This window comes from Drosophila innubila (assembly GCF_004354385.1).
Source record: "Drosophila innubila isolate TH190305 chromosome 2R unlocalized genomic scaffold, UK_Dinn_1.0 1_C_2R, whole genome shotgun sequence".
Lineage (NCBI taxonomy): Eukaryota > Metazoa > Arthropoda > Insecta > Diptera > Drosophilidae > Drosophila > Drosophila innubila.
Genome location: NW_022995374.1, coordinates 7,957,600 through 7,982,667, shown reverse-complemented (window position 1 = coordinate 7,982,667; position 25,068 = coordinate 7,957,600). Strand labels below are relative to the sequence as shown.

Below are 25,068 nucleotides of genomic sequence, written 5' to 3'. Positions count from 1 at the left end.
TCCCAAAACAATTAAATGGCACAACTGAGAGTTTCCGACAATACAACAGCTGTTCTACTCCCAAAGAGATTGAGAGAGAGAAAGAGAGAGAGCGGGAGAGAGCCTGCGCATTCGTAGAGGAAATGAGAGCACAATCAAAGCCCACAAATGTGTTTTGTAGCATGCGATAAATGCGCTTGTCGCATGCATTCTTGCTGTTTAATTACTTGGCCAAGTCGTTTGCACATGTTAGCGTATTTTAAGTTGAGTTGCTTTGAAGATGGTCATAAAACCAAACAAGAAGCCATAATGAGTTTGTGTTGGACTAGTCAGAACTAGTTTTGTACTAGATGAACAACTAACCAGCTATCCGAGGATAATCCACTTACAATGCAAAATTGTTGCACTCTAAGGACTCGCGTTTGGACCATGAGAGCAGAGGAGGGGAAGGAACCTTTTCAGACAACAAGGTTGCATATGAGCTGAGAAATTGTTTTATTACACAGCGTTGAGAGCGTGTTGACTGAAAACAAAGGTGCGCACAATAAATTACATTGTTACATGGAACTTGGCAGCGTCTGCAACAGGCAACAGAATATGTTAGGAGAGGGGAAACAGGCAGGAAGTCAGCAAGACCAGTCACGTTAATGAAAAGGATTTTCCCTCATATGTGTGCTTTTAGCAATTTCACCTTCTCCATACAATGCATTATTTTCGTGTGCACTTGAAATGACTTTGACTCGGGGTTATTTAATATTTAAAGGGACGTCCATTGAAGATATCGCTGGGGTCTCACATTGCTAAATGCACTTTGATGTTTTAGCCATTAGTTTGGGTTTAGACTTTGCATAAATAAGTAAACGCCTGCTTCATTAGAGTGTGTCGTTTCAGCACCAACTCAAACACACAAAACTTCTTTGATGGGTCGCTGTTGGTTTGTGGTTAGTTTTTGGGTGGTGTCAATGTGATATTCCTCTGTCTGTGCTTTGAGTGAAGTGAAAGTGTCATAATCCATCATCAGGCTGATAAATTATAACGAATAACCACAAAGTACAGGGTCAAAGTGCAGTTGAAAGTAGACACTACTTGTCTGATGAATTTTAGAGCAGTATCAGCTCAAAAGATATGATTTAAAAAATGTTATATTGAATTCGAAGACTTCTGATCACAGTAAACACAAGTTGAACGTATTTCATCTTGAAAATGTATAGAAATCTCTAGTAATCACAATTCAAAATTCAACATTTTTCAATTCGGAACAATTCCAATCAATTTTTGAGCCCAACCTTTGGCTCAATATCACATAACAAGTACTACAAATGGGAACCATTGTTAGTTCTATGCAAAAACCAATGATGTATGTCAACATGGAAAGTCCGCAGGCGCAATTCGTACGGGAGACAATCAACAATCACAAGGTTGTCATCTTTAGCAAAACATATTGTCCCTACTGCAGCATGGCCAAGGAACAGTTCCGAAAGCTTGACGTGGCCATGACAGTGGTGGAGCTGGATTTGCGTCCAGATGGTGAGGAAATCCAGGCGGTGCTGGGTGAATTAACCGGAGCACGGACTGTGCCACGATGTTTCATCAATGGCAAATTCATTGGCGGCGGCACCGATGTGAAGCGTCTCTACGAGCAGGGTGTACTTCAGAGATACTTTCAGTAGACGGATGTTGGGCACATTTCAATAGCATTAGCAGTTCAAGTTGTGTTAGAATTGAGTTGAATTGGAAAATAATAAAATTATAATTAAAAGTACTTTCGATTAATTTTCTTTATTTTTATTGAAAGAACTATTCAAATAGCCATGTTTTTCATTCTTTAATACGTTCGATAAATTTTTAACGAATTTAACTTGTGTACGAAGCCCAAATCGTGTGTGTCTACTTTAAAAACAACGTTGCTTCGACGAAGGCAATCGATAAGCCAAATTACGCATACGACACGTGTGCATATTGAATTGTTGTTTTCTTTTATATTTTTGCTACACCTGCACTTCCACATACCCAAACTGGAGCAATTTAATGTGACAGTAAACTAAATTCGACATTGTGCAAGCAATTTGAAAACAATTTACGAAATGTCAACAAATTACAGCAATTTGCCAGCGAAAATTCAATCAATTATTTGCTTGGCACTGCGATTTAAAGTTTGCCCAAGCCAATGGCTTTTAACTTCAATGGCAGTCGACAGTCTAGACAGACCATAGAAAAAAACCTTGGGTGCAGTCGCGACAACGCGACGTATGCGTGATATGATGTGATGCCCCTAAATGAATTTTATTTTTTTGATGGCCTCATGCAAGTTTAATGCCAGTGTGAACTGAGGGCCAGGCCCTGACCGCCTTACTTTGACCCTGAGCTGCTGCTGATGTGTCGCACGCAAATGTGTTGAGCATTTTGTTGAAAGCAGACACTGTGATACAAAGATGACGGGCTTCATTGTTTGTCAACTGACATATGCGCGAGTCCTTTCAACAAATAATGCAACCTGCTTGCAGGATGACAACAGTCTGGGCTACATTTAGCATGCACAAAAAGGCAACACTTCCTGCTTGCAGGTGAACATTAACAGTAATGTTTCCCTCTTATCCCTTTGCTTCGTTCAGGGGATTTAATTGTTTTGCAGATCCTTACAATCGAAATTCCCCCGCAGGAAACGACAACTTAAGCGTCATATTGAGCAGATAAAGGACTCTGTTGTTGCTCGTGTTGCATGATTGTTGCACGGCTTTTATGTTGCACAATAAAGCCGGTCGGCATTTACAGTTTGACTCAACTCAAGCTTTTATTATAATGCGCTGTTGGAGCAACGTTGCCTTCCATACTTTTAATATTTCGGTAATAACGCTCAAACGAAAAATATTTATCATCAACCCAACATCAGATTGTATCCCATTTAAATAAATATACTCTTGCATTGGATTGAATCAATTCAGTAAATATTAATGAAATCTGATTAAAGACAATATTCTATGAACTTTATTCAATATATTTCACTTTTTGATTCCAAAGATTCGATCTATGAATGGACAACTACAAAAATCTCTAAAAGCGATGCATGACCAGACATTAGTATTAAAGAACACTTTTTGAACTCTTGACTTTTGCAAGTAACACACAGTAAATTGCAATTTTTATCAGATCATCTCGGTTGTAGCCATTTACGAAAACAAAAAGAAATCCATGCGTAAATTCAGCACTTGGATGTTGGAATTTGTAATCAAAAATGCTTCAAAAGCCACCGACACGATGGCAAAAACTAATAATAACCGCTTAATAAATCGTCTATCAAAAGGCGTCTGCCAAAGTTGCCGCTGCACTGAGCACAAAAGGAGGCTACATACACATATATATGATGTATGGTCTAGCCAATGTCTGGCCACAACTCCTACTCCTATTAGCCTTTCTCTAGTTGGGCAAACTGAAAAACTTGCACCGAAAAATTCCTGGGAACAAAGCGTCGTTTTATTAAAACCGCAATTCATCCGAGCGAAAGAAAAATCGGCTAATAAATTTTTAGGGTTGTTTAAAGCGGACTCAACACATTTTTAATTGTGGGCGTGACTGGACAATGAGTGTGTCTAATTTTACATTGTTTGCCAAACACGTTTTATGACTGAAATTAAGAGTTATGTATTGTTAGATAGCCTGTGACTATTATATTTTAGTTGAAAATTTCTATTGCCTTTTCAAATTAAAGAACAATATATTTTAATCTATTCAGATTTTCAATATTGTCAAGTCTCAACTGTATACCCTATCTATCAAAACGTCCAGGGTATAAACACTCACACGCCTAATGATATTGACCATAAAAATGACCATGAAATGTACTGAAAAGGCTTGGCCATTTGCGTGAACATAAAGCCGGGCGACAAAGTTGCAACAAAATTTAATAGACTTGCTAATTGTAGTGAAGCAGATAGTCGGACAGTCAGACAGTTAGATAATGTCCCAATCAAAATGTAAAATGCATTTTTATTGAGTTAGTCAAACAGTTGTAGTCGTCAATGCCAAACCGAATTAAAACAAAGTTACCGCCGGCAGCTGAAAGAATTTATGCACAAGCAAAACGCTTGCGCCCCATAACAAAGTTCCAAACAAACACTCAACGAAAAAAAAAAAAAATGACAAAAAAACAAAGAGAAGAGAAAAAAAAGAAATAAAATTATGGCCAAGAGTAGGATCGTAAAAAATGTGCATTGCAGTTGTAAATGCTGCGTGTTGGTAGCAAGTACAGAAATATGCATAGCTATAACGAGTTTTTACGCCTGATAAGTCAGACAATATATATAGAGAAGGGGGGAACTATGTAAGCAATGCAACATTGTGTTTGTAATATTTGAAATTAAAGCTTAGCTCTGTAAGCATTTGCATACAATGTGATAGTTGTTAAGAGGGTGAGTCTTAAATAAATCAGCATATCACTGAACAGTTGCATCGATAGTGTGTCGATAGTAGGTCGATAGTTTTAATTATTTCTTTATTATGAAGATACTTTTAATTTTATTATTTAAATGACACCATAGGGAGACACATACTCTTAATTAACATATTGGCTAGCTGTATTATACTTAAATTGGTAAGAGAAGCTATCGATTGTAAATAGGTTCGATAGCTTTTGAGCAATTTTAGTATTGTATATCATAAACTTTTTAGTTTTATTTCATTTGTTAATCTTCTTAGTGCATAACTCGTGCTCTATGCCTTTTGGCTTTTAGTTAAGCCTTGGCTTAATGCTCTAACGTATTTCCCATAGTTCTGTATGTTTTATATTTATTTCGCTGACCGTTGCACGTCATGCGGAATGCCAGACACACAGGGGACGACAATTCCCCTGTTAAAATCCCGCCCATCTTACGAGAATAAAATCCACACGCGAAGCTACAATGCTTGGACACATCCATAGCTATGCTTATGTATTATATATACAGGTATAGTATGTCCTGTTGCTGTCGTGTTGAAACGGAGGGTGCAACAACAATAGTCACAGCAACAACAACAACAACAACTCAGGCAAGTTACAATGTCACGCACACATATTTCCTGTCATTCTGGCGTTTATTTCCTCACTACGCTTTATTTTTCTTTTTATCGCATCCTTGTTAACACGTGCGTTACCATGTTGTTGTTGTTGTTGTTGTAATTACTAGTGTTGTTGTTGTTGTATGTTGCAGTGTGTCCATGTGACCATGTGCCCCGGGACATTCAAGTTTATCAAGCCAACGATCTCATTTATATGACCAAGGGGAGGCATATCGGGCCACTCGGGTTACCTATCAGAGCCCATTGGGTGGAAATGGAGAGACGAGTGTTAAACAAAAGAAATACAATAATAATATAATTATATGCTGCCATGACATGTTACGTGCGAATGTCGTTTTGAAGAATTTGACGTTCAAGTGCCTCTGGCAAATTGGATTCTTCTAGGCGGTGGAAGAGCAGCTGAAGGTGTATTAGTCGTAATATGAACAGGAAACGATAAATGTGGGTTTTAGTTCTTATTGGAATTATTAGCTATTTTTTGGAATAAACAGCAGCTTAGTTCTTTAGAAATTAAATAAAAAATCTGTAAAAACTGTCTATTATTCAAGTTGTTAATTAAATGAGCTTTCGAAATGTTCTCAGTAAATAAATTATTTTTAATTAAATTCAATTCAATTTGCGTATAAAACAAAACGGAATATAAATCGATTAGTTAAAGCAAAAACTCATATACGAAATGGATTAGCCATAAATTTCGACTTGCATAACAAAGGCAATAAATTTGTAGCCACAATTGCTGTGTTGGCTAAAACTAACCAGCATTTTGTTAGCCCATCCTTCGACGCACCACGCGATAAGTATCATATTCCTAGCACTCATCCCGAAAGCAATTTTACTCCCTATCCATGAAACTAATTTGATACCTTGTGATAGCTTTTTGGGAAAACTTTTGACTTTGAGGCCATTAATCAATTAATTAAGCATTTTATGAATATTTCAGCCACAAAGCGGGAAATTGGCATTATAATCGTTCCAGACTCAAGCTCACCAGTTCCAGGTCCACGAGGAGTTACCTTTCGCGGGCCACTTAGCAATGCACATGAATATTTTACGCAAATGGCGAATATCTAAAAGTTATGTGGCTTGGGGTTGGGTTTGCCTTTGGCCTGTGGGGAACTGAGCTTGGCAGGAGTTGTGGGAGGAGGAGGAGGAGGCTGTCCCTGCTTGGAGCCGGGTACTGGCATAATCGACCGTATGATGACGAGCTGCCGTTGACGCCGGATAATAAGCAGAAGCTGAGCACAGAAAGGGATAATGACTTGCTTCCAACTCCTTTCCCTACTCCTTCTCGCAGCATTTCGATGCTCAAGAACTTGATGAAATCGCCGGTCGCAGGCGAGCTACCAACTTTCTAAGGAAGAACAAAACTTTATGACTAATTAATTAAATGCGCTATAAAAATGTTTGCCGTTGCCTTCACTCCATGGCAAAGTTTATGCATTTTCGAACCAAGATAAAATTCTCTGCCACCCAGAAAAATAATTATTTAAATAAAGAGCAGGGAAAACAAGAGAAGAAAATTTACGGAGCGTAGAACGACAAACACGTTTGAGTTATGTGAAAAACAGGTTCAAAATGTTTGCCATCATCGCTGACAAAGTGTTGGCCAAATATGCAGGTGTGTGAACCGAGTGGAACTGTGTATGGCATTTCTCAGCTTCTTTTCTTTTACGTTTTACTTAATTTTTAGCTTGGAAAAAAGTTTTAATGAGTTTGCTAAATGCTGCGAAATGTGCAGTCAACTTGTTCGCAATTGGTTCAGAGTCTTTATGTTCGAGTTATGTCAATAATATTCTTCAAGAATGTGCAAATTTTATGCATCTAGAAAGACTTTGAATATTGCTAAATTCTTTAGTCGAAAATGTTTTAATAAATGTTCTTTTTATAAAAAGGTGAATTTAATTGTCGAACAGAGACAGCAGAATATCAATTCTCAAAAAAGAGTATTATAATATTTGGTGATGCTAAAATCCACCGAAAAATCGAAAACTTGATTATTGTTAAATTTTTAATTGACGATCAATCGAGTGTACAAAATCGACATTCATAATAGATCGACAACTCAACTCTATTTTGACTCATCATAAAAAATGGAAAATTAACTACATTTTCATCAGTGTAAATTTTGTCCATATTTTTGCCTTGACGCTTAAAAGTTCAAACAGACATAACTTTGTCAAATCTGAGCCGATTTTAATGAGGAATGTCAATTTATTAATTAATTGACATATATTTTGATTCTGCATCAAAATTGGAAAATTTAATTTTTTTCCATCACTGTCCATTTTTCATACTTTTTTCCCCTTGACACTTTAAAAAAAAATAGTGATTTCGTTAAACTAGATATTGGTAATTCGATGTATTATTTGCCGATTGATCCACATTTTGAAATTAAGCTTGATTTACAGCCATGGCTTACATCACTAGTAATATTCGCTAGATGTTCATCAATTATCATGTCCTTTGACCCATCAATTGATTCCAGCACCTGTCCTGTCACCGTCACTCACATGTCAACAACATTCACAAGCGCTGAAGCAGTAGGAAATTTATGGTATTCACGATATTATTCAATATATGTGAATAGTAGTCGTAACTGCCCATTGCTAAACTGATTTACACAAACACACACACACACGCACACACGGACAATCACACCCATTAATGGTCAATTTCATTTCGATTTGATTGTATGTGCGGTTCTCGTCTGGGACCTTCATCGTCTGGGCTGGACTCGCAATTACGACAGCCTCCTGTGGTGCACGTTAAGTGCGCGTCTGTTCAAGGGCCGCTCCATCAAGTAGAATTCGTGTTCACATATGTACACTGAAAAAAAAGGATTAAATAAAAGCAAAAATTCTTTTAAATTGAAAAAAGAATATCTTCATTGTAAGAACACTTATTTTTTTAAATTTTTTATATTTTTCTAACAGTGTGAAAGGCTAAAGTCGAGATCCAGACCATTACTTACTTATTTCTATATATATAAAAGTACTTTAAAGAAATTACTACCTAATAAAAGCTACTGCATACTTTTAGGCGAAATAATAGCTTAATTAATAACTTTGGTAAGCTATTACTCCAGTTCTACTTATCCGATCTTGCTGCGGTTAAGTGATAATATAGATAATATTAATAGAAAACGATAATTGTCATAAAAACTGTATTATCTTAAAAACTGTGGGTGTGGTGACTTCTCGCGATTTGCAGGGGCAAAATTGGTATCTCTATCTCTTGTAGTCTCTGAGATCTAGGCGCTCACACGGACGGACAGAAGGACTTTTTACTCATTTTTTAAGTAACAGGTATTAAAATATAATTAAGATTAATCTACATTTTTTTCAGTGCATGCATATGGTAGGGGTATTCGTGTTTGTTACTCCAAGGACCTCATGTGGGTTTGTCAAATTAGCGCATCGTTTGTTGTTCAGGGCCAAAGGCATCTCCTTAATGGCACGCATGGAAATTTGTTAATTTTTGAGTCAAGTTTCCGCTGGCCATTCCAACAAAGCTTAAGCTGACTCACATCAGTTCACGCAGTTCACCATGGGATGCCTCCCGGCCTCAAATTGAAATGAGTTTTGCACAGTTGCCCGGCTGCTAATCACAAATTCATTAATTTCTCAAACTGCGATGGTCATGCAAATTAAACAATTAACATCTTTGCATCTATATTTACATTGTACAACAAGAAAATACAATAGTCAAGTGCCTGAGGAGGAAATGTAAACTACCTATGATTACGAGTCTGTCTTAGGTATGAAAATAATCTTGCATTTTTATTAAGAAATCGGTAAATCGAATTATTGAGTGATTAATGTTAAGCTTCTGCACATTTTTCGGCTTGAGCTGTGTGTCCATAATATTCACGCCCGGAAACCGGAAGCCGGAAACGGATCGTCGCCAACAGTGCCAAACGATTGCACTTGTCGTTTGTCATTGCGTTTCTGGTCTATCGGCAAATCGAGTTTAGTGTGGAGTGTGGAGTCTATTTACAGACGATGCCCGAAACCAATGAGCCCTGCACTGGCTGTGCCCCATCCCAAATCCTCTCCAGCAACGCTCCGGTTCTGTTTCAGGCGGGGTAAACAAGTCAAAGTCGTAACCGCCGACATTTTGCCATTCGACAGGGCATATTCCAGAGTTGGCCACATCCATTCACAACCCACAATCCACAGTTGGGGACTCAACCACAGACGCGTCTTTTGTTTGCTCTAACTCATTGTCGTTGTTGTTGTTAATGTTGTTATGGTGTGTGTGTGTGTGTGTGTGTGTGTGTGTGTGTGTATTGAGTCTGGTTAGCTGTTTGCCATTGTGGCTGCAGATTTGCTCACTGAGGCACTAAACTTTTATTTCTTAAATCCAAAATCGTTTGTGCCCCTCGCACAAAGTCAATATGCGGGCACATTCCGAGAGTGAGTGAGTGAGTGAGTGAGTGACTGAAGGGGGGGCTGATTGAGTGGGTGGTTGAGGGGAGGGGACGCCTCATAAGGGTGTTGGGGTTGCATGTCTGTCAACGGCAATGTAGCTGCTGTTGCTTCCTGTTTCTGAAAATCGGTTTTTGTTGATTTGAGCGCGCCAGTTGTTTAGTTCCCGAAAACATGGAACAAACGACAAACGACATCCATATCCAACATTCAAACAACCAACCAAACAACCAATGTCCACCAACTGGCGACTGACGACTGCCGACTGACGACTGGCAACTGAAGTGGAGTTTTGTTTGTTGTCCGTTTGTCAATTACAAAGTTTTATTGCAATTTACTTTTGTTTCAGGCTCGCAGCAGTCATTCGCTTCCATGTGGACACACTTTGAGGTCGTTTCATTGTTGGGGCATGCAACCTAGCAGTGCCTCCTTTCCCCCGCCCCCGTAACCCGCTCTTTGTGTGTCTCCTGTGTCTGGTCCTGAGCCTGATCCGACTGCGCCTGACGCTGTCGGCCATTTGTGGCATGTCCGTGTTTTACGTTCAAGTATTTAATATTGTTTTCGATGAAGTAATATCCATTTGTTGTTTGATGAATTGTAACGGTTGCCTCTGCCATCAAATAACGATTGCCCTATTGGAATTCCATTGATGTTTGGGCAACTCAACATTTGGCAATGGTCATGGCTATCGCCATCATTTGGCCGTTGTTTGATTTGATTGCTCTTGTCCAAAAATTTCGGTTGTTTATGTTTTTGTTGTTGTTTTTGATGTTGATATTAACATGCAAAGCCTGTCGGACAACTCTCAGTGTGAAGTAGAAGTGTTGAATATTTATATTCGTTTTGGTCCTACATCAAGGCTAACTCATGTGACAGTTGTAAAGTCAATTTAATATTTATTGCTTTTCCATTGGGCAGTGAAAAGTGACTTGATAGTCTTTACAAGTCTATACACATATGGCAAATAATTATAGTTCCTATGGTAACCTGATTCTGTGAGCTAAAATCGCAATATTAATTTAAATACATTTTAAATTAATTTTATACATATGTTACTTACTGCTAAGAATGGCTTAAAATTTAATTAAGTTATATTTTAAATTATGTTCTGAAATAAAAAAAGGTACATATTAAGCTCGTTTGAAATTGGCACTCTTAACTTTTAATTTAAGAATATATGCAAGGAAAGCTCAGTTTTTTAAATAGAGTATTTTAGTAAATATACTTTCCTTTATTAAATATATTTATATTTATATAATTTTACCTTATATTTGTCACTTTTTTTCCATCTCTTAACAGCTATTCTTTTACTAGATCTCGTCCTTCTGAGCTTTTAGCACACTCGACCTAAGCTACTGCTATAAATATTTGAACTTTAACACTTCCACACAAGATGTTATGAAAATGCAATTTAAAACAATTTGTCAGCTACACTATAATCGGACACACACACACACACACACACACACAGACATAGCATATAGCAAGAGCAGAAGAAGGGGAAAATGTGAAAATGAAAATAATAATGAAAGCGAGTAAGAAAATGAATTATGAAGTATACGCTGCGAACTTGGGACTGAAACGGAAGTGACTTCCTCGATCTGTAAAGCGGCAACTGTGTACGTGAGGGGCAAGCAAATGGCATAAAAATGATTGTGTATATATATGTATATATGTTTGTGTCTGTGTATGTGTGTGTTAAGTTTGGCACGCGCCACGCCTACAATAAACCGCAAATGTGTCGCTTGTCTGGGCAGAAATGTATGCAACATATTTCACAGTTCGAGCCTGGGCCTTTGGCCAGAAAGGACAAAACAGACCCAAGGGACAGAGTTGCTGAGCAACTGAGCAACTGAGCAACTACAACGCCTACACTTAATGCGTGGCAGTAGCAACAACAACATGCCCCTTCCACTCGACATGTCACTGTGAAATTTTGACTTATGTGCGCTCAGGGCGTAAGTTATACTTTACTACAGGCCACAGAAGTTCGCGCTCTGGGCCATGTTTATTGCGATTTCATGTGCCATTAAACCAAGTCAACCAACTAAAAGAGAGAGTAAGAGAGAGAGAGAGAGAGAGAGAGAGCGCTATACATCTTATATGTTAAGGCATCATGTCTGGAACAGCCTGCTAATCTGTTGATAAATAAACAAAATGCACAACTTGATAGCTTCATTCAAAAAACGGCAAAAAAAAAAAATGAAAAAGTGCGGAAACACGGGAAAAACTGTGTAAGCGTCGTTGATAAATGCCAAACATTTTTACCTGTGGCAATGGTGACACTTTTTCAACATTTTCCACGCATTTCCTCTCCCCAAATATTTCTCTTACTTTTCTCTGTGTTTTTCTCGGTTCCGCATGCGACTCACGTCGCGGCACGCAAATGTGACCAGGAGCAAATGTTGTTATTGTTGTTGCTGTCATTCATCACGGCCATGAATTCCAGCGAGCACAGGATGTCGGCTATATGTAAATAAAGAATTGTCACTTTGACACGTTTGATGCGTGCCAAATGGTTGGCAATTTTTACATACTATATACTTCCATTCACTTGGAGAAAACGGAAAATCTATGGCACAATTCAACAAAGACTCTTACCTTTTCAACATTGAAGTGTGAAAGTAATGCAGCTTGAATTTCAAAACATTGAAAATTTGGATAAGGTATGCATTTTATAATCAGTAATTAAGTTTTAAAATCAGGGATCGTAACCGGTAATTTTTATTTAGAAAATGCCAAATAATAATGAATTTTTATTTTTTTTTTTTAATTAATCCGTATTTTAATTTTTTAAATCAGCAATTGTAGCTGTTACAAGTTTAAAAATAGAAAATGAAATTTTTATTTAGAAAATGCAAACAACAATTGAATTTTAATTTTTATTTAAATGTATTAACATTTATAAAAGATAAAGATAAAAATATTAAGAATAGTAGACACTGAATCAATGAATTAAATAATTAGTGTTAAAAATGGTTGAAAGAGTTGGCAAATGTCGGAAAAGAATCATTAAAATAAAATAATTATTATTAATTAATTACATTCTATTTGTCTATCATATTATTAGAAAATGCCAAATAATAATAAAATTTCAACTTTTATTTTTTTTTTTATATAATCCGTAATTTATTTTTTAAATCAGCAATCGTAACAGTTACAAGTTTAAAAATAGAAATTGAAATTTTTACTTAGAAAATGTAAAACAACAATTAAATTTTAATTTTTATTTTAATAAATTAACATTTATTTTTGATTTTTCCAATAAAGATAAATATTATGAGTATAGTAGATACTGAATCAATGAATTAAATAATTAATATTAAATATGGTTGAAATAGTTGGCAAATGTTGGAAAGAAATCATTTAAATAAAATAATTATTATTAAAAATAGAAAGTCTTACATTCTATTTGTCTAACATATATATCATTCTATTATTTCTACTACTTTTCTTTGCTCTTTGTGTGAATTTGTTCAATCAGAGCCGCGTGTCTAGCAATGCAAATTCGTTTATAATTTTATGTAAATTATTTTGTGATTATGCTGTCAGGTGCAGCAAGAGAAGTGTAACAACGTTTTATTATAATGTCATTCAGTTTATGTTGTTATTATGTTTAATCTTTTCAATTTTGAGAGCATGCAAATGAATTGTTTAATCAATTGCATGTTTATACAAATGGGAAGTGCAATAATAAGGGCTACTTTTGACATCATATATTTACGAATACGAGTAACTCGTATAATTTATCTTGATTTGCAATTAAACTCTTGCAGATATTAAAGTGCGGCAAGTTTTAAATGCATCGTAATTCAATTGCAATTTGGAAGTTAAATTAAAATCTCGGCATGGCCGTCATTATCATGCAATGGCAACTGGCAGGCAGGCAGGCTGGCAAGCCGCATCCGGCAAATACATGTACACAAATGCGGGCAACAAGCAATGGGTGAGGAAGGGAGGGGGGTGGGGGAGGCCAAAAATATCTAACACATTGCAGCTGGAAGACAATGCGAAGGCAGCCACCAAATCAACGCAGCCGGCAACGGAAGCCAAAATGTTTATGCGCATAATGAACAAGCGCCATGTGCGAGGGATTGGATGGATTTGAAACAGGGATTGCGGGTGCGAAGCGGAATCAAAGGAATGGAAGGCTGAATGCCTCACTGTGTGCTCCACTGCCCCCTAAAACGTTTTGCTGTACATGCAATGAAATCTGTTTGCTGCCAGGCACAGACTGTGGCTCCGGCTCAGGCTTTGGCTCCGGCTCCTGCTCCGACTCCGACACTGGCAAATGCAATTGCAATCAGAAATTCATCGGAATTATGCACGAGAATTATGTGTGTGAAAGCGAAAATTTCGGCAATTGCAAATGGCGAATGACATAAACACACACGCAAATGGATAAACAGTTGGCCAACATGGTGGCCCAGTGCATGAATAACACGTATACGCACTGTGTTGCCCGTGTGGCATATATAAATGACAATTGCGAACATCTATTTATTTGGCCAGCTTTCCATTGTGAGGGTTGTTGTTCTATACTATATGTACGATAAGTTTGCCAGACAATTAAATGAATAATTGATTTTCTTTTTTTTCATGTCATTTATTCCATTTCATTTCTCAAAGCGTACGCTTTCGTAAATATATTTACAAGGCGTGCTAACCCAATTTGGGAGTTGCATTAAAATATCATTCAGGATTTCATTTGTATGCATTTCCCTTGTGTGCATTTTCTCAATCATTTATCAAGTGAGTTTTCATAAAATGACACGCACTGCAAAAATGTTCCGCGTTGGCAGCTTATAAAAATGATGCTCCTACTTCTGCTTCTGCTCAGCTCATAAGTCAGTACGACAATGAAAAAAAAAAGAAAATTGCAACTCTGTAAGTCCTCTTTCTGATGTGTGTGTGTGTGTATGTGTGTGTGACATGACAAAATCCTAGTGCAAGGAAAAAAATGGTTTGCAATGACTAAGAGCATCAAACAAAAGGATTCTGCAGGCGATGTTGGCAACTTAAAGCTGATTTCGTCTAGTAACTCATATTTGACAATATTACTTTGTAGCGTAAGACAGCAGTTGCACACACACACACGCACACATATACACATATGTGAGTATGTGTGCCTTACAGCCAATAAGTTGACAGCAGCCGTTGCCATTGCAGTAAAATCTTGTCGCAGGACATTCATGTGCCTGTGTGCGTAAATTTTGTGTGTGTGTGTGTGTGTGTGAGTGTGTGTTTGTGTGAGTGTGTGTCTGTGTGCTTATGCACTTCAGTTACAACTTAAAGCTTTTAATAAAAATGTCAACTGCATTGAAGTGAAAAAGTTCAATTGTGAACATAACGAAAAGTGAGATAATAAAAGGTTTGTTTTTACTTAAAGCGATGATGTAGAGGGAAGTAGATGAAAAAGATCAATTTATTAAGTACATATATGAGCACATATGCTGCGAAAATGGGCTTAAGTTCAATCAATTATTAATTTCTTTAAATGTTGAGTATTCTTTAAGAAACTGAGCTTTTTTTATTTTTTACACAAAAATTATATGACAGTTGATAATTTTTTAAAGCAGCTAACTTAAGAATTTAATTGATTATTTTATGAATTTAAAATTGTGTTCTTAATTAATGGCGTTTGCAATCTTTATCCTTTCTCTTCACAGTTTGTGTATCGATAATTTACTGTTTATTAATTTTTTGTTCGAATATTTAACATTTCAACATATGCCAAGCCCTTGGATACATTTTCTAAAGACTATTGAACCATGGATCTATTACATAAGACCAGTTAGCTATAGCCTTTAGCATATGAGTATTAAAGCCGTTCTTCACTTTGATTTTTCACGTCAAATAAATGCCAGCCTGGTCCTCGTGATTTGTCGTTGCATTGGCATTTCCCCACATTTGTTTCACACGACTTGCGTTCACTGGCCACCATCAAAGTTACCCAGGAGGAGTCCTCCAATTGCACATTGTGGGTCAGAGACAAACGTCAAAGTCAGTCAGCTAGAAAAAGGTATGCAAACGTGTTTGCAAATTCTATATGCCACATGCCACCCCGTTGCACTGTTCAACTGCCTTGCAACTGTCCTGCAACTGCAACTTGGATGACAATTTTATTGACAGCTTGACATTTAGATTGATTGCAGTTGTTGAAACAGTTTTCTATTTTTTCCCTTTCTCCCCGATAACAATACGTTGTATATTTTAGTCTTTTTTTTGTTGTTGCTGTACTATTGAACAGATTCTTAATTAAAAGTTTTGCTAAAATTGCAGACTTTGGTCAAAGAACAGCACAGAATAAAAAAAAATATGTACGTGTCTGTCAGTGCATTTTTCAGCTTTACAAATTTCTTTTTCTTCAGTTTGCTAAACTATTTCAATTTTGGCAACACTTGTTCCTAATTTTTCTTATGCAAAAGGAGTTTTTGAAGTATTTTTGCCAAATTTAATGCTGATGCTGTATTGATCATAGTGGATCAGAAGATCTGCAATAAATATTTCAACTTGTTTATTCTCTCAATTAAGTTCAATGCAATAAATGCAATTAAGTCAAACTGTCAATATATGAGTAGACTGATTGCCGATTGCAAATCTATTGTCAAGTCTGGAATAAACTCATCAATAGTTAAACAATCTTTTCAGAGAGCCTGTACAACAGAATAAACAATATCAACTGTCAATCAAAACCGAGCTAAAAAGCAAACACAAAACACATAGAACACACACACACACACACACACTCGCACACACACACTTTGTTTTATATGTTTGAAAAGCCTGCTGACAATTGGAAATGGAAACTCTCCGCTCGTATCCAATCCCAGGGAAGCGTCGTAGTGTGTCCGTAAATTATGCATACAAATTAGAGAACGGTATTGTGTGTCGGAGATGACGTGAACATAGAAATGTGGAATAATAACATTAATGAAAACACGTTGATGACATGGAAAAGACGGATGGACAGTTGGAGAGAAGTGGCGAGAGGAAGACTCGAAGGAAGGGAGAGGGGAAAACAGCTGCAGGATACGGCGACAAGTAGAAAATTAAACAGAACAAAGCAAAAGCGAAGCAGATGGCGAGAGGATAAACACGCACACTCAGACATTCACACACACACACACACACTCACACACACACGCCATACACGGAAGCACAGCAGCTTTGACAACAATCACAGTGAGCGCCAAAACAAAACAACCAAATAACAACAACAACAATAACAACAATAACAACAACAACAACAGGAGTCAGAAACAATACACATATGCTGCCGGCATTATAAATTTGCTGCCGCTTAGCAACTTTACATCAAAAAGGACAAAATCCTGGTACCAGCTTTTGATATCCTTCTGTCTCTCTGTGGAGAAGCTGCTGCTAAGTAATATTTGCCTGACGGAGTAAAAAATAAATAACTGACAACCCACAGAAATCTTTATTTTTTCTGGCTCTTTTATCACATACAAAACAACAGTGATAGATGCTATTATATAGTATTCAAAGAGACGGTACCCTGTAACAAAAGTTAAGTTGAGATTAAGCAACTTAATTAGACATATCGTTTTAATACCTTTTTTTTAAATATTTTTTTTTGGATATTTGGAAACCTATCATTTTATTAGAAACTTGCTGATATCGAGAAAGTTTCTACTACACTACTTTAAATGCCTTTTTTTGTTTGCTTACATCTTTTACTCCCTATTAAAAGATGACTTGTATAGGGTATAAAAAGTAGCCAGCGTCAAATACAATGAAGAATTAAATCTACGTATTTTTGTTCTAAACGAGTGTTGTATTTTCATGTGTTATTTACCAGTGCAAAATCCAGAGATTGCTTTTATGCTACGCTTTTGTCAAAGATACTTTCGCAATATATTTTGTTTGCCATGCAAAGCGTATAATCTGTCAAGGTAACGTGTGAGTTTTTCCCATTGCAGAGTAAATTCGGTGAAATTAATAGAGAATCATACAAAGAGAGTACAAATAAAAAAAATAAAATAAGCAAGTTGGTTAAACAATGAAATATATAAGCGAGTAAAGCTTATAAACATGGCAAATGAAAATGGTATAAGCTTAGATTATAAAAGATGATTTTAGCACAAAGCATACTCAAATTAAAAGGTGTATAAAAAAAATACATAGTTCCAAATGTTTGAGATGGAAAAATGGAAAAATGTTAAGAGAGTCAACCAAAAGTATAACGATATTCTTAAGGATAAACTTAATCATAAAATGAGTTTAAATCCATGGGATACTCTTTTAGCCCCAATCAAAGTTGCCCTTGGGTCCCGTTTCAGGTGAAAACAAGTAAAACGAGAAAAAGATAAAACGCTTTCTCATTGCCACCGCAAATCTTTATATTTCTGTTTGACTTTGGCATGACTTTTACTTTGGTGTACACTGTACACCTCTACCGGAAAAACATGAAATGACCAAAAATGTTGAGCAATTTTGATATTAGGCTGGCGGTTCAGTCTGCTCTGGTGCGGTTCTATTAGGTGAGCTGGCATTTTGGTTGCAGCTTTGAAAAGTTTTTTAATTAATTAAGAAAAAGTCTTACTAAAAAGTTGCGACAATTAAATGAAAGTTAAAGTCGGAAATGCGAAAAGAAATTGCCCGAAGTTTTTTGGGTGTACGCACTGTGATCAGGGCCAAAAAGCCAACCACATCTAAAACAAATTTCATGAATTATGTTGCCGAGCAGAAAAATTTAATAAATCCCCGCAGAGCGAGTAGAATGGTGGGGAAAAACGCACTTTCATGACGCAGTCACGTGCCACTCAAGACTAATGCGTGCTGCGGCACATCCTTACGGAGATAACCACATTCCTCCTAAATACATATGATATGCGTATGTATATGTATTTATGTATATGTATTTAGAGTATTCTTACACTTGCTCTACAAATATGCGCCTAATAATGCGCAGCCTCTTCCCTCTGTCGCCTTGAAGGAGCGAGCTGTTGCCATAAAGGCTTAAAATATTTGCACGTAAAATGTTCGAGGGGAAATCTCAACGGAAATACAGACTGTCATACACATACGGTCACACATTGGCTTGGCAGGCCACAGCTGTTGCGCCTGTTCTGTTGTTCTGCTGTTACGCTGTTGTACGCGGCGTATGCGTAATATGCCTTCAAAACGCCATCAGCATGTGTCTTTAATGACATCATTTAGGGCGACTTTGCGCCATGAAAATGGCTGCAAAGTGTCAAAAGTTGATGTTTTTATTGTTTTATTATTGTATTTTAAAAATTAAAATGCAAATGAGAATTTCAAATAAAGAAAAATACATTAAAACGGTTTAATGTTAAACTTTAAGCTTTACACTTTTATACAACATTTCTTTCCTATTAAATAAATAATCATAAACAATTTTTTGTTAAATAAATTTCATGTTAAATTCCAACACATATTCGAATATTTTCTCTTTACTTTTAATCAACAGACTTAATTAAGTTAAAGTTAGTTGATTTGGCATGCCTAAGCAAACAGTCGGAGCAGCAAACTGAAAGATTGCCTCCTAAATGTATTCGACTTCCCTCGGCACATCTTTATGTTCATGTTCTTGTTCTTGTTCTTGTTCATTGGCGTCTTCAGCCTCACAATCCAGTGGCAAGTCGCAACGAGCGCTCTCATTAGTATGCAACATTGCGGCAGCTTACATTAATTGGGCGTTGCAACTGATTTGAATATCCAGCAACAACAAAAAATCAGGAATGTTTGCAAAAGCTCCCAAACGAAAGTGGCAGTTACTCGTAGATGGCATCGAATGCAGTCTGTCCAATAGCCAACTATGTCGAAGTTCGTTTGTCTGTTGTCCATGATGGACACTCGCTTTAATTGCTGAGCTCGTTGGCCGGATGGCTGTTGACTTATGGAAATTGCCGTCTATATCGGTTAATACCAAAGCACGCGGCTCGCATAATAACGAGAACTGTCTTGCCAAGCATAATTTGTGGTCCTCCCAAGGACATGTGACCAGTCAACCCGACAACTGCAATGGGCAACCTGGTAACTGGCAACGTATGTGTCTATTTATTTTAATTAAGCACAGGTAAACGTAGCTGCCTGTTTGCACTTGGGGCGTGTTTTGTTTGTCGGCATAATTAAAATGCGACACTTTGTTTTTCCGTTTTCCTTACCTATATATATATATATATATATTTTTTTTTTTTCGTTTTCCTTTTGTTTTTAAACGAAGCAGCGAAAGTTACGCTCAACAACAATAGCAACAATGAGAGCAAACAAACTGCCTGCACTAACGAATCACTAATTAATAAATAAGGTAAGTAAAGGTAAGGTAAGTCTGTGAGTCTGGTACTCATGTTGCCTTGCCAGCATAATTATGCTGATTAATTTAGTAAAGCTCTTAGCAGCATACACGCAAAGCAAATTTGCCCACTGTCCTTGTGGGCGGAAGCACAGGCCACATTTGTATTGTCAGCCAAGGAAGTTATTGTTGCTATTCATAGGGAGAGAAGCCTGTACGAGTCACTTGAGGCACACTCGGATTTATTATAATGCAGTTGCTTTGCTAATAAGACGTTGGTTCACTCTTAAAGCGAACTGGTAACTTAGATATTTAATGTAAAAAATATTTTCCACGCAATTTATATTTATTTTTATAGAAATTTTTATAATCAACTTTAGTCTAAAGTCATTGCCAATTAAGCTGTTCATTTGCAATTAAAGCTGAAGCATTTAAGTAATGACAGCATATATTGTTGTCACAAATGATAAAGTAATGTCATTAAATATTACGCATACGCCAGAGTGGCTGCCATAGTAGTAGCTCAATTTCAAAAACTTTTGACTCGCAGGCAAAAAGAAATAAAACTAAGAACTCACACACACACACACTGAGAGCATTGAAACAGATTTACACATACTAATGAAACTTTAAGATGGCGCCGCCGGAAACAACAGAGCAAACTTATCCCACCCACACACACATACATACATATGATGCATAAGTCTATGTAGCGCAAAGTAAGTTTTTCTGAATTGGATGGCAAAGGGATTATGCCATGTTAAGAAACATGGAAACATGTGAAGTTATTCAAGAGTGGGTGAACTTCAACCCATGACACGACACGAGGAACACGATACGACACGACACGACACGACAAACAAAAGATTAGTGAGGGTTGCAATCGCTTTCGAGTGTCTTACATTTGTCGAAATTAAACAATGTAAACTTTTGGTTTGCTCAACAAGCCAAAGAGAAGCAAACTTTGTCCCCATGTTTGGAAATGGCAACTTATGTGGGTGGACATATATACAGTAAATATATATAGACGCATTCGAGTACAACTGAGTATGTAACTCAATTAGTTTTTGGCCCCCAAAAACTTTATGTGTAATACATAGTTGTAGCATTCGGTTTGGCGCCAGTTCAGTTCACGTTCTTGGCCATTTCTCTTAAGCATTTCAATTATGGCTACGTTCGTTGTGAGTGGTTTGACTTGAAGCACGAATAGAAGCACTTCAGGGGCCCAGTCACATATAAATTTCAAGTAATTGCTTAGCAAGTCAAAGTCCTTTTGGTTGCTCCCCTTCAACAAAAAGTCAACGCAAAGTCGTCGACCAAGTCGGACAAGTCCTGTTAGTTGTTGTAAGTAATTGCCGTCTAATTGCTTATTGAAATTATTCCCTTTTTCTCTGTTTGACTGGCAATCGAAGCTCGTCCTTTTGGATTAATGCCTGTGGTTGTTGCGAGTGCAATCACAAGGAAAAATGAAAAGCGTTCATGGTACTTTGACATATCGAAACTGATTTGACTAATTAACTTTAAGAGGAAAGGGAAATCTATCTGATTACAGATATGTAATTGTACAATCTAATTATAGAATTCTTATATAAGAGAAAGCAGTCTTTATGTAAACCTTCTTTTTGTCTTTCAATAAATTAAAATAAATTTATCAACTCGTTTGCCCTTCTTAGCTTGACAAATGTTGCCCTTTTAATTTTATTAAAAAAGGGTAAAGGACAACAAACGACATTTGAAGCTGCCCCATTGAGCGTATATTCTTAAAGTTATTGATGAGTTGCCCGAGCAAGCCATAGATTGACTTTATTGATTTGCCAGGCTTAAAGTGAGTGAAGAATTTAAAGAAAAAGCCCTGCTAAAACCCTCATGAAACTCCGCCGAGTGGGGCAAGAAAGATTGATGGCTTCACTGGCGACACTTAATGCTCAGTTGTTGGCGCCAAAGGAGGATGCCAAAAAGCTTCTCCATTCAAGCGAAAATCACACAAAGATTTGTCCATATAAATGTCTACTAGACTTTGGTTCTCGCTTTATTATTTGTTGCTTTTGCTGCTGCTGTTGCTGACCACATTAACCGGAAGTGCCTGGAAGCAAACTTATGCAAACCAAGCGGTAGATAGCGGCAGAAAAGTTGGCCACAGAAAATGGCAACTAAGAGGCAAGATCCCAAGACAATGTCCAAGTTTTTATGCCAGCGGCAGGGCAAGAAAAAAAGGCGTTGAAAATGTGCAAAGCTCCCATCCTCAGGCGCCTTATTGTACAAAGTGTTGACTTTATATCCTTCATTTAGTGGACATAAAAAGGATATTATTAAAAGCTTAGGAAAGTAGCCATTTCCTTGGAAGTCAACGATGTTCTCAACGTCTCCTCTCACTTGCTTTTTGTCATTGCAGGCTCACAAAATACATAAAATATTAGATGCCTTCAAAAGGAATACAATACAAACTGATTTCACTCTATAGTCCCCCTATCTCCACCTCTTTCTGCCCTCTTCGGCCACGCCCACATCGCAATCAGCCAGTTGACCAAAGTCATGTAGACAATGAGAACTCGGTTACAGTTTTTTCTTATATTTTTTCAGAATTCTCCTCTTTTCTTATTTTTTTGCGGCTCATTTGTCTTTTATGATGTTGGCTCTTTTCTGTTATTAGAATAAAAAAATAAAAAATGTTGGCCTAAAAGCCACATTGAGGGCGTTTTTATGAAAGCACAGTGCAAAAAGTCCATGCCAAAATATTCGTAAAAAAAAATCCATTATAATTATAAATGAGTTGAGCACCCAAAATACATTTCATTCCAAATTTTTTTATACTTTGTGTTATTGTCAAATGCGACGAGGGATATCTCTATTGGGGAGTTTATTATGGTTCTTTGTCAAATTGACTGCCATATTTTAATGAGCAGTAAAAATTTGGAGCAGTCATGAAAACAGTAAGGCAGTCCACTGAGAATGTAGCTGGATCAGGTCATAATTTGACATAGAAATCAAAAATGTTATATTTTCTTTGAGTTTGACTTTTGTTTTTCCTGCCATTCATAGATAAATGACACAAAAGAAACTCGTTATAATTATTTGAAAGGATTTCCCTGTACATATTTATTGGGTAGCCTAATTTCTTTCAAATTCAAATAAAAGAAAATGAGATTGCTTTATCATTGCAATGATTTGTTTTCTTTTGTTTTCTCAGTTAATTCATTGGATTTGGGTTAACAAAAAAATACAATTAAATATGCAATGTATACATTTGTTTTATTTTATTTTTGGAAAACTAGAAAAAGGGATTCATGTTTATATTAACTAATATTCTTATTATATTAATTTGATTTTTGAACATGTTAACATTTGGTTTTTATGTCAAATGCTTCTATTTTTTTATTCTTCATTATAGAAATTGTATTTTGTGTATAGTCCTATGTCTATCGATTTTACACCATTCGTTTATCGAGCCGTTCCTCGTCGTGAGCTGAGCTCCCACAATATATTTTTTAGTTCCTCATGTTTTCACGGCTGTTGTGGGCGTATTGTCTGCCTGCTTCTCTCGGAGATGAGGCTGTGGCAGCAATGCGTATATAATTGCACAGACAATGAGCAATTGTTTTTCACATTTTCACATTTTTTATTTGTAAATTTTTCTTTTCACATTTTTGCCTTTATTTGGTGCGATGTGTTTGTTTGTGCGTCTGTTGATGATGTTCTTGTTGTTTTTTTTTCTTTTGGAGAACATTTTTCACATTGTTTGCATACATTGTGCAGTCAGTGTGTATTTGTTATGCAAAAAGGCCTCAAAGCGTTGTTTTCGATATGTGCGCCCTGTTCAAGCAAATTAGTTTACAAAGGACACATACCCTGTATTTTGTATTTTGGGCTCATAAATTGAAAATGCATTTTAAAGCAGCTGTCGGCGCAGAAATGGCCGCGGGCTAGAAATTATTTTATATACACATCGCATTGTGCTGCTGTGCCCCAGACATTGGCACATTGGGAGGGGTGGACCAACGGAAGTGGACAGGATATTGCACACATACGTGTGAGTACTCATATATGTATGTATGTAGTCCTTCTCCCAACTGTTTGGCCAGCCACAAAAGTTTGTTTGCCTTTTCATAATTAAGCGCGAAAATTGGGCTCGTGGCCTGCGGTTGAGTTTTGGATGAAGAGCAACAGCCGTAATATATATATATATACAAAAGTATCTCGCACTTCATTTCTCTGGCCACCCACAGACGATTGCAATTAGTTGGCTATGCATAAGGCTATAAGGCTATTAAAACAGCTTAAATATAAACTACAGTCGTCTGTATCTCAAATTAGTTGCAGTTTCTATAAACGCCCACGTAGCGTTCCAATCAAGCGCCATTTTATGACTCAATACGAGTGCGTCTTTATGAACTCCAGACATTCGAAATATCGGGACGGGACGGGGACAGGAAGCAACCGTTGAGTGGCCTACTACAATTCTGCACTAATTTTGTAGCTATAAAAATTCAGTTGCATGCCATTAATGTCGACGGCAGGCGACAAAGTCGTTGGCCAAGTTGCGTGTTTCATTAAATGAGCGAAATATGAGTGGCTCGTCAAATTCCCCAGTGCCCCCCTTACTCGTCCTGCAGTCTCTGTGTGTGTATTGTGACAAATTTGGTTTTATTTCTGTGCGGCAGACAGACACAATAAAACATACAAATGAGGCACAGTCGCAGTCGGAGTCTCAGTCTCAGATGTGGCAACGTTGCGAATATTCGTATCGTCTTGTGAAATGTTGAATGGGTGTGGCAAGTTTAATTATGTTTGCGTTTTGTATTCTACTGCACATTAATTCTTTTCCGTGTTTTGGCAGCACTTTGGCCAAGTGGCAGGGGCAAGGACTGAACACTGACTAAAATTATAATGTGCAACACGCTATGAACTGTATTTCTAATGCTTTAATAACGCAAACATTTTCGCTATACATTTTTTTAATTATGAAAAAATGTTGATAAAATATTTTTAATGCATATTATCAAGTATTTAATTTAAATAGTTTTCCTTTGAATAATCTGAATGCAAAGAATAATTTTTGTATGTTTGAAATACAAATTTAAGATTATCACTATATATAAAGTTGAATAATTTTTCCAATAAATTATTTAAAAATAGTTAATTTTGCCTTACAGTCAAAATAACCTCATTTAGAAATTTGTGTAATCATTTTTTATTTATTGTAATGCAATTATTATAAAATATTACCAAGGAAGGACCCTTTATTAAAAAAGCTGATATTTATTCAATACAAAAAAATTTTTATAGAACGTGAGTTTTAGGATCTGCAACTCTTACATGTTAGAATTAACTTTA

General features: G+C 36.7%; 1 protein-coding gene across 1 annotated transcript; it reads left to right on the top strand.

The window, feature by feature from the left end:
- The first annotated feature begins 1,217 nt into the window (after window positions 1-1,217).
- On the top strand, window positions 1,218-1,741 carry LOC117784316 (glutaredoxin-C4). Its single transcript, XM_034622014.1, has one exon. It carries the CDS (start codon window positions 1,299-1,301, stop codon window positions 1,647-1,649), a length of 351 nt encoding a protein of 116 aa, XP_034477905.1. The 5' UTR covers window positions 1,218-1,298; the 3' UTR covers window positions 1,650-1,741.
- Window positions 1,742-25,068: the final 23,327 nt, after the last annotated feature.

Coding starts and splice junctions, on each gene's coding strand:
- LOC117784316 (XM_034622014.1), top strand. CDS start 1,299: ATGGGAACCATTGTTAGTTCTATGCAAAAACCAATGATGTATGTCAAC.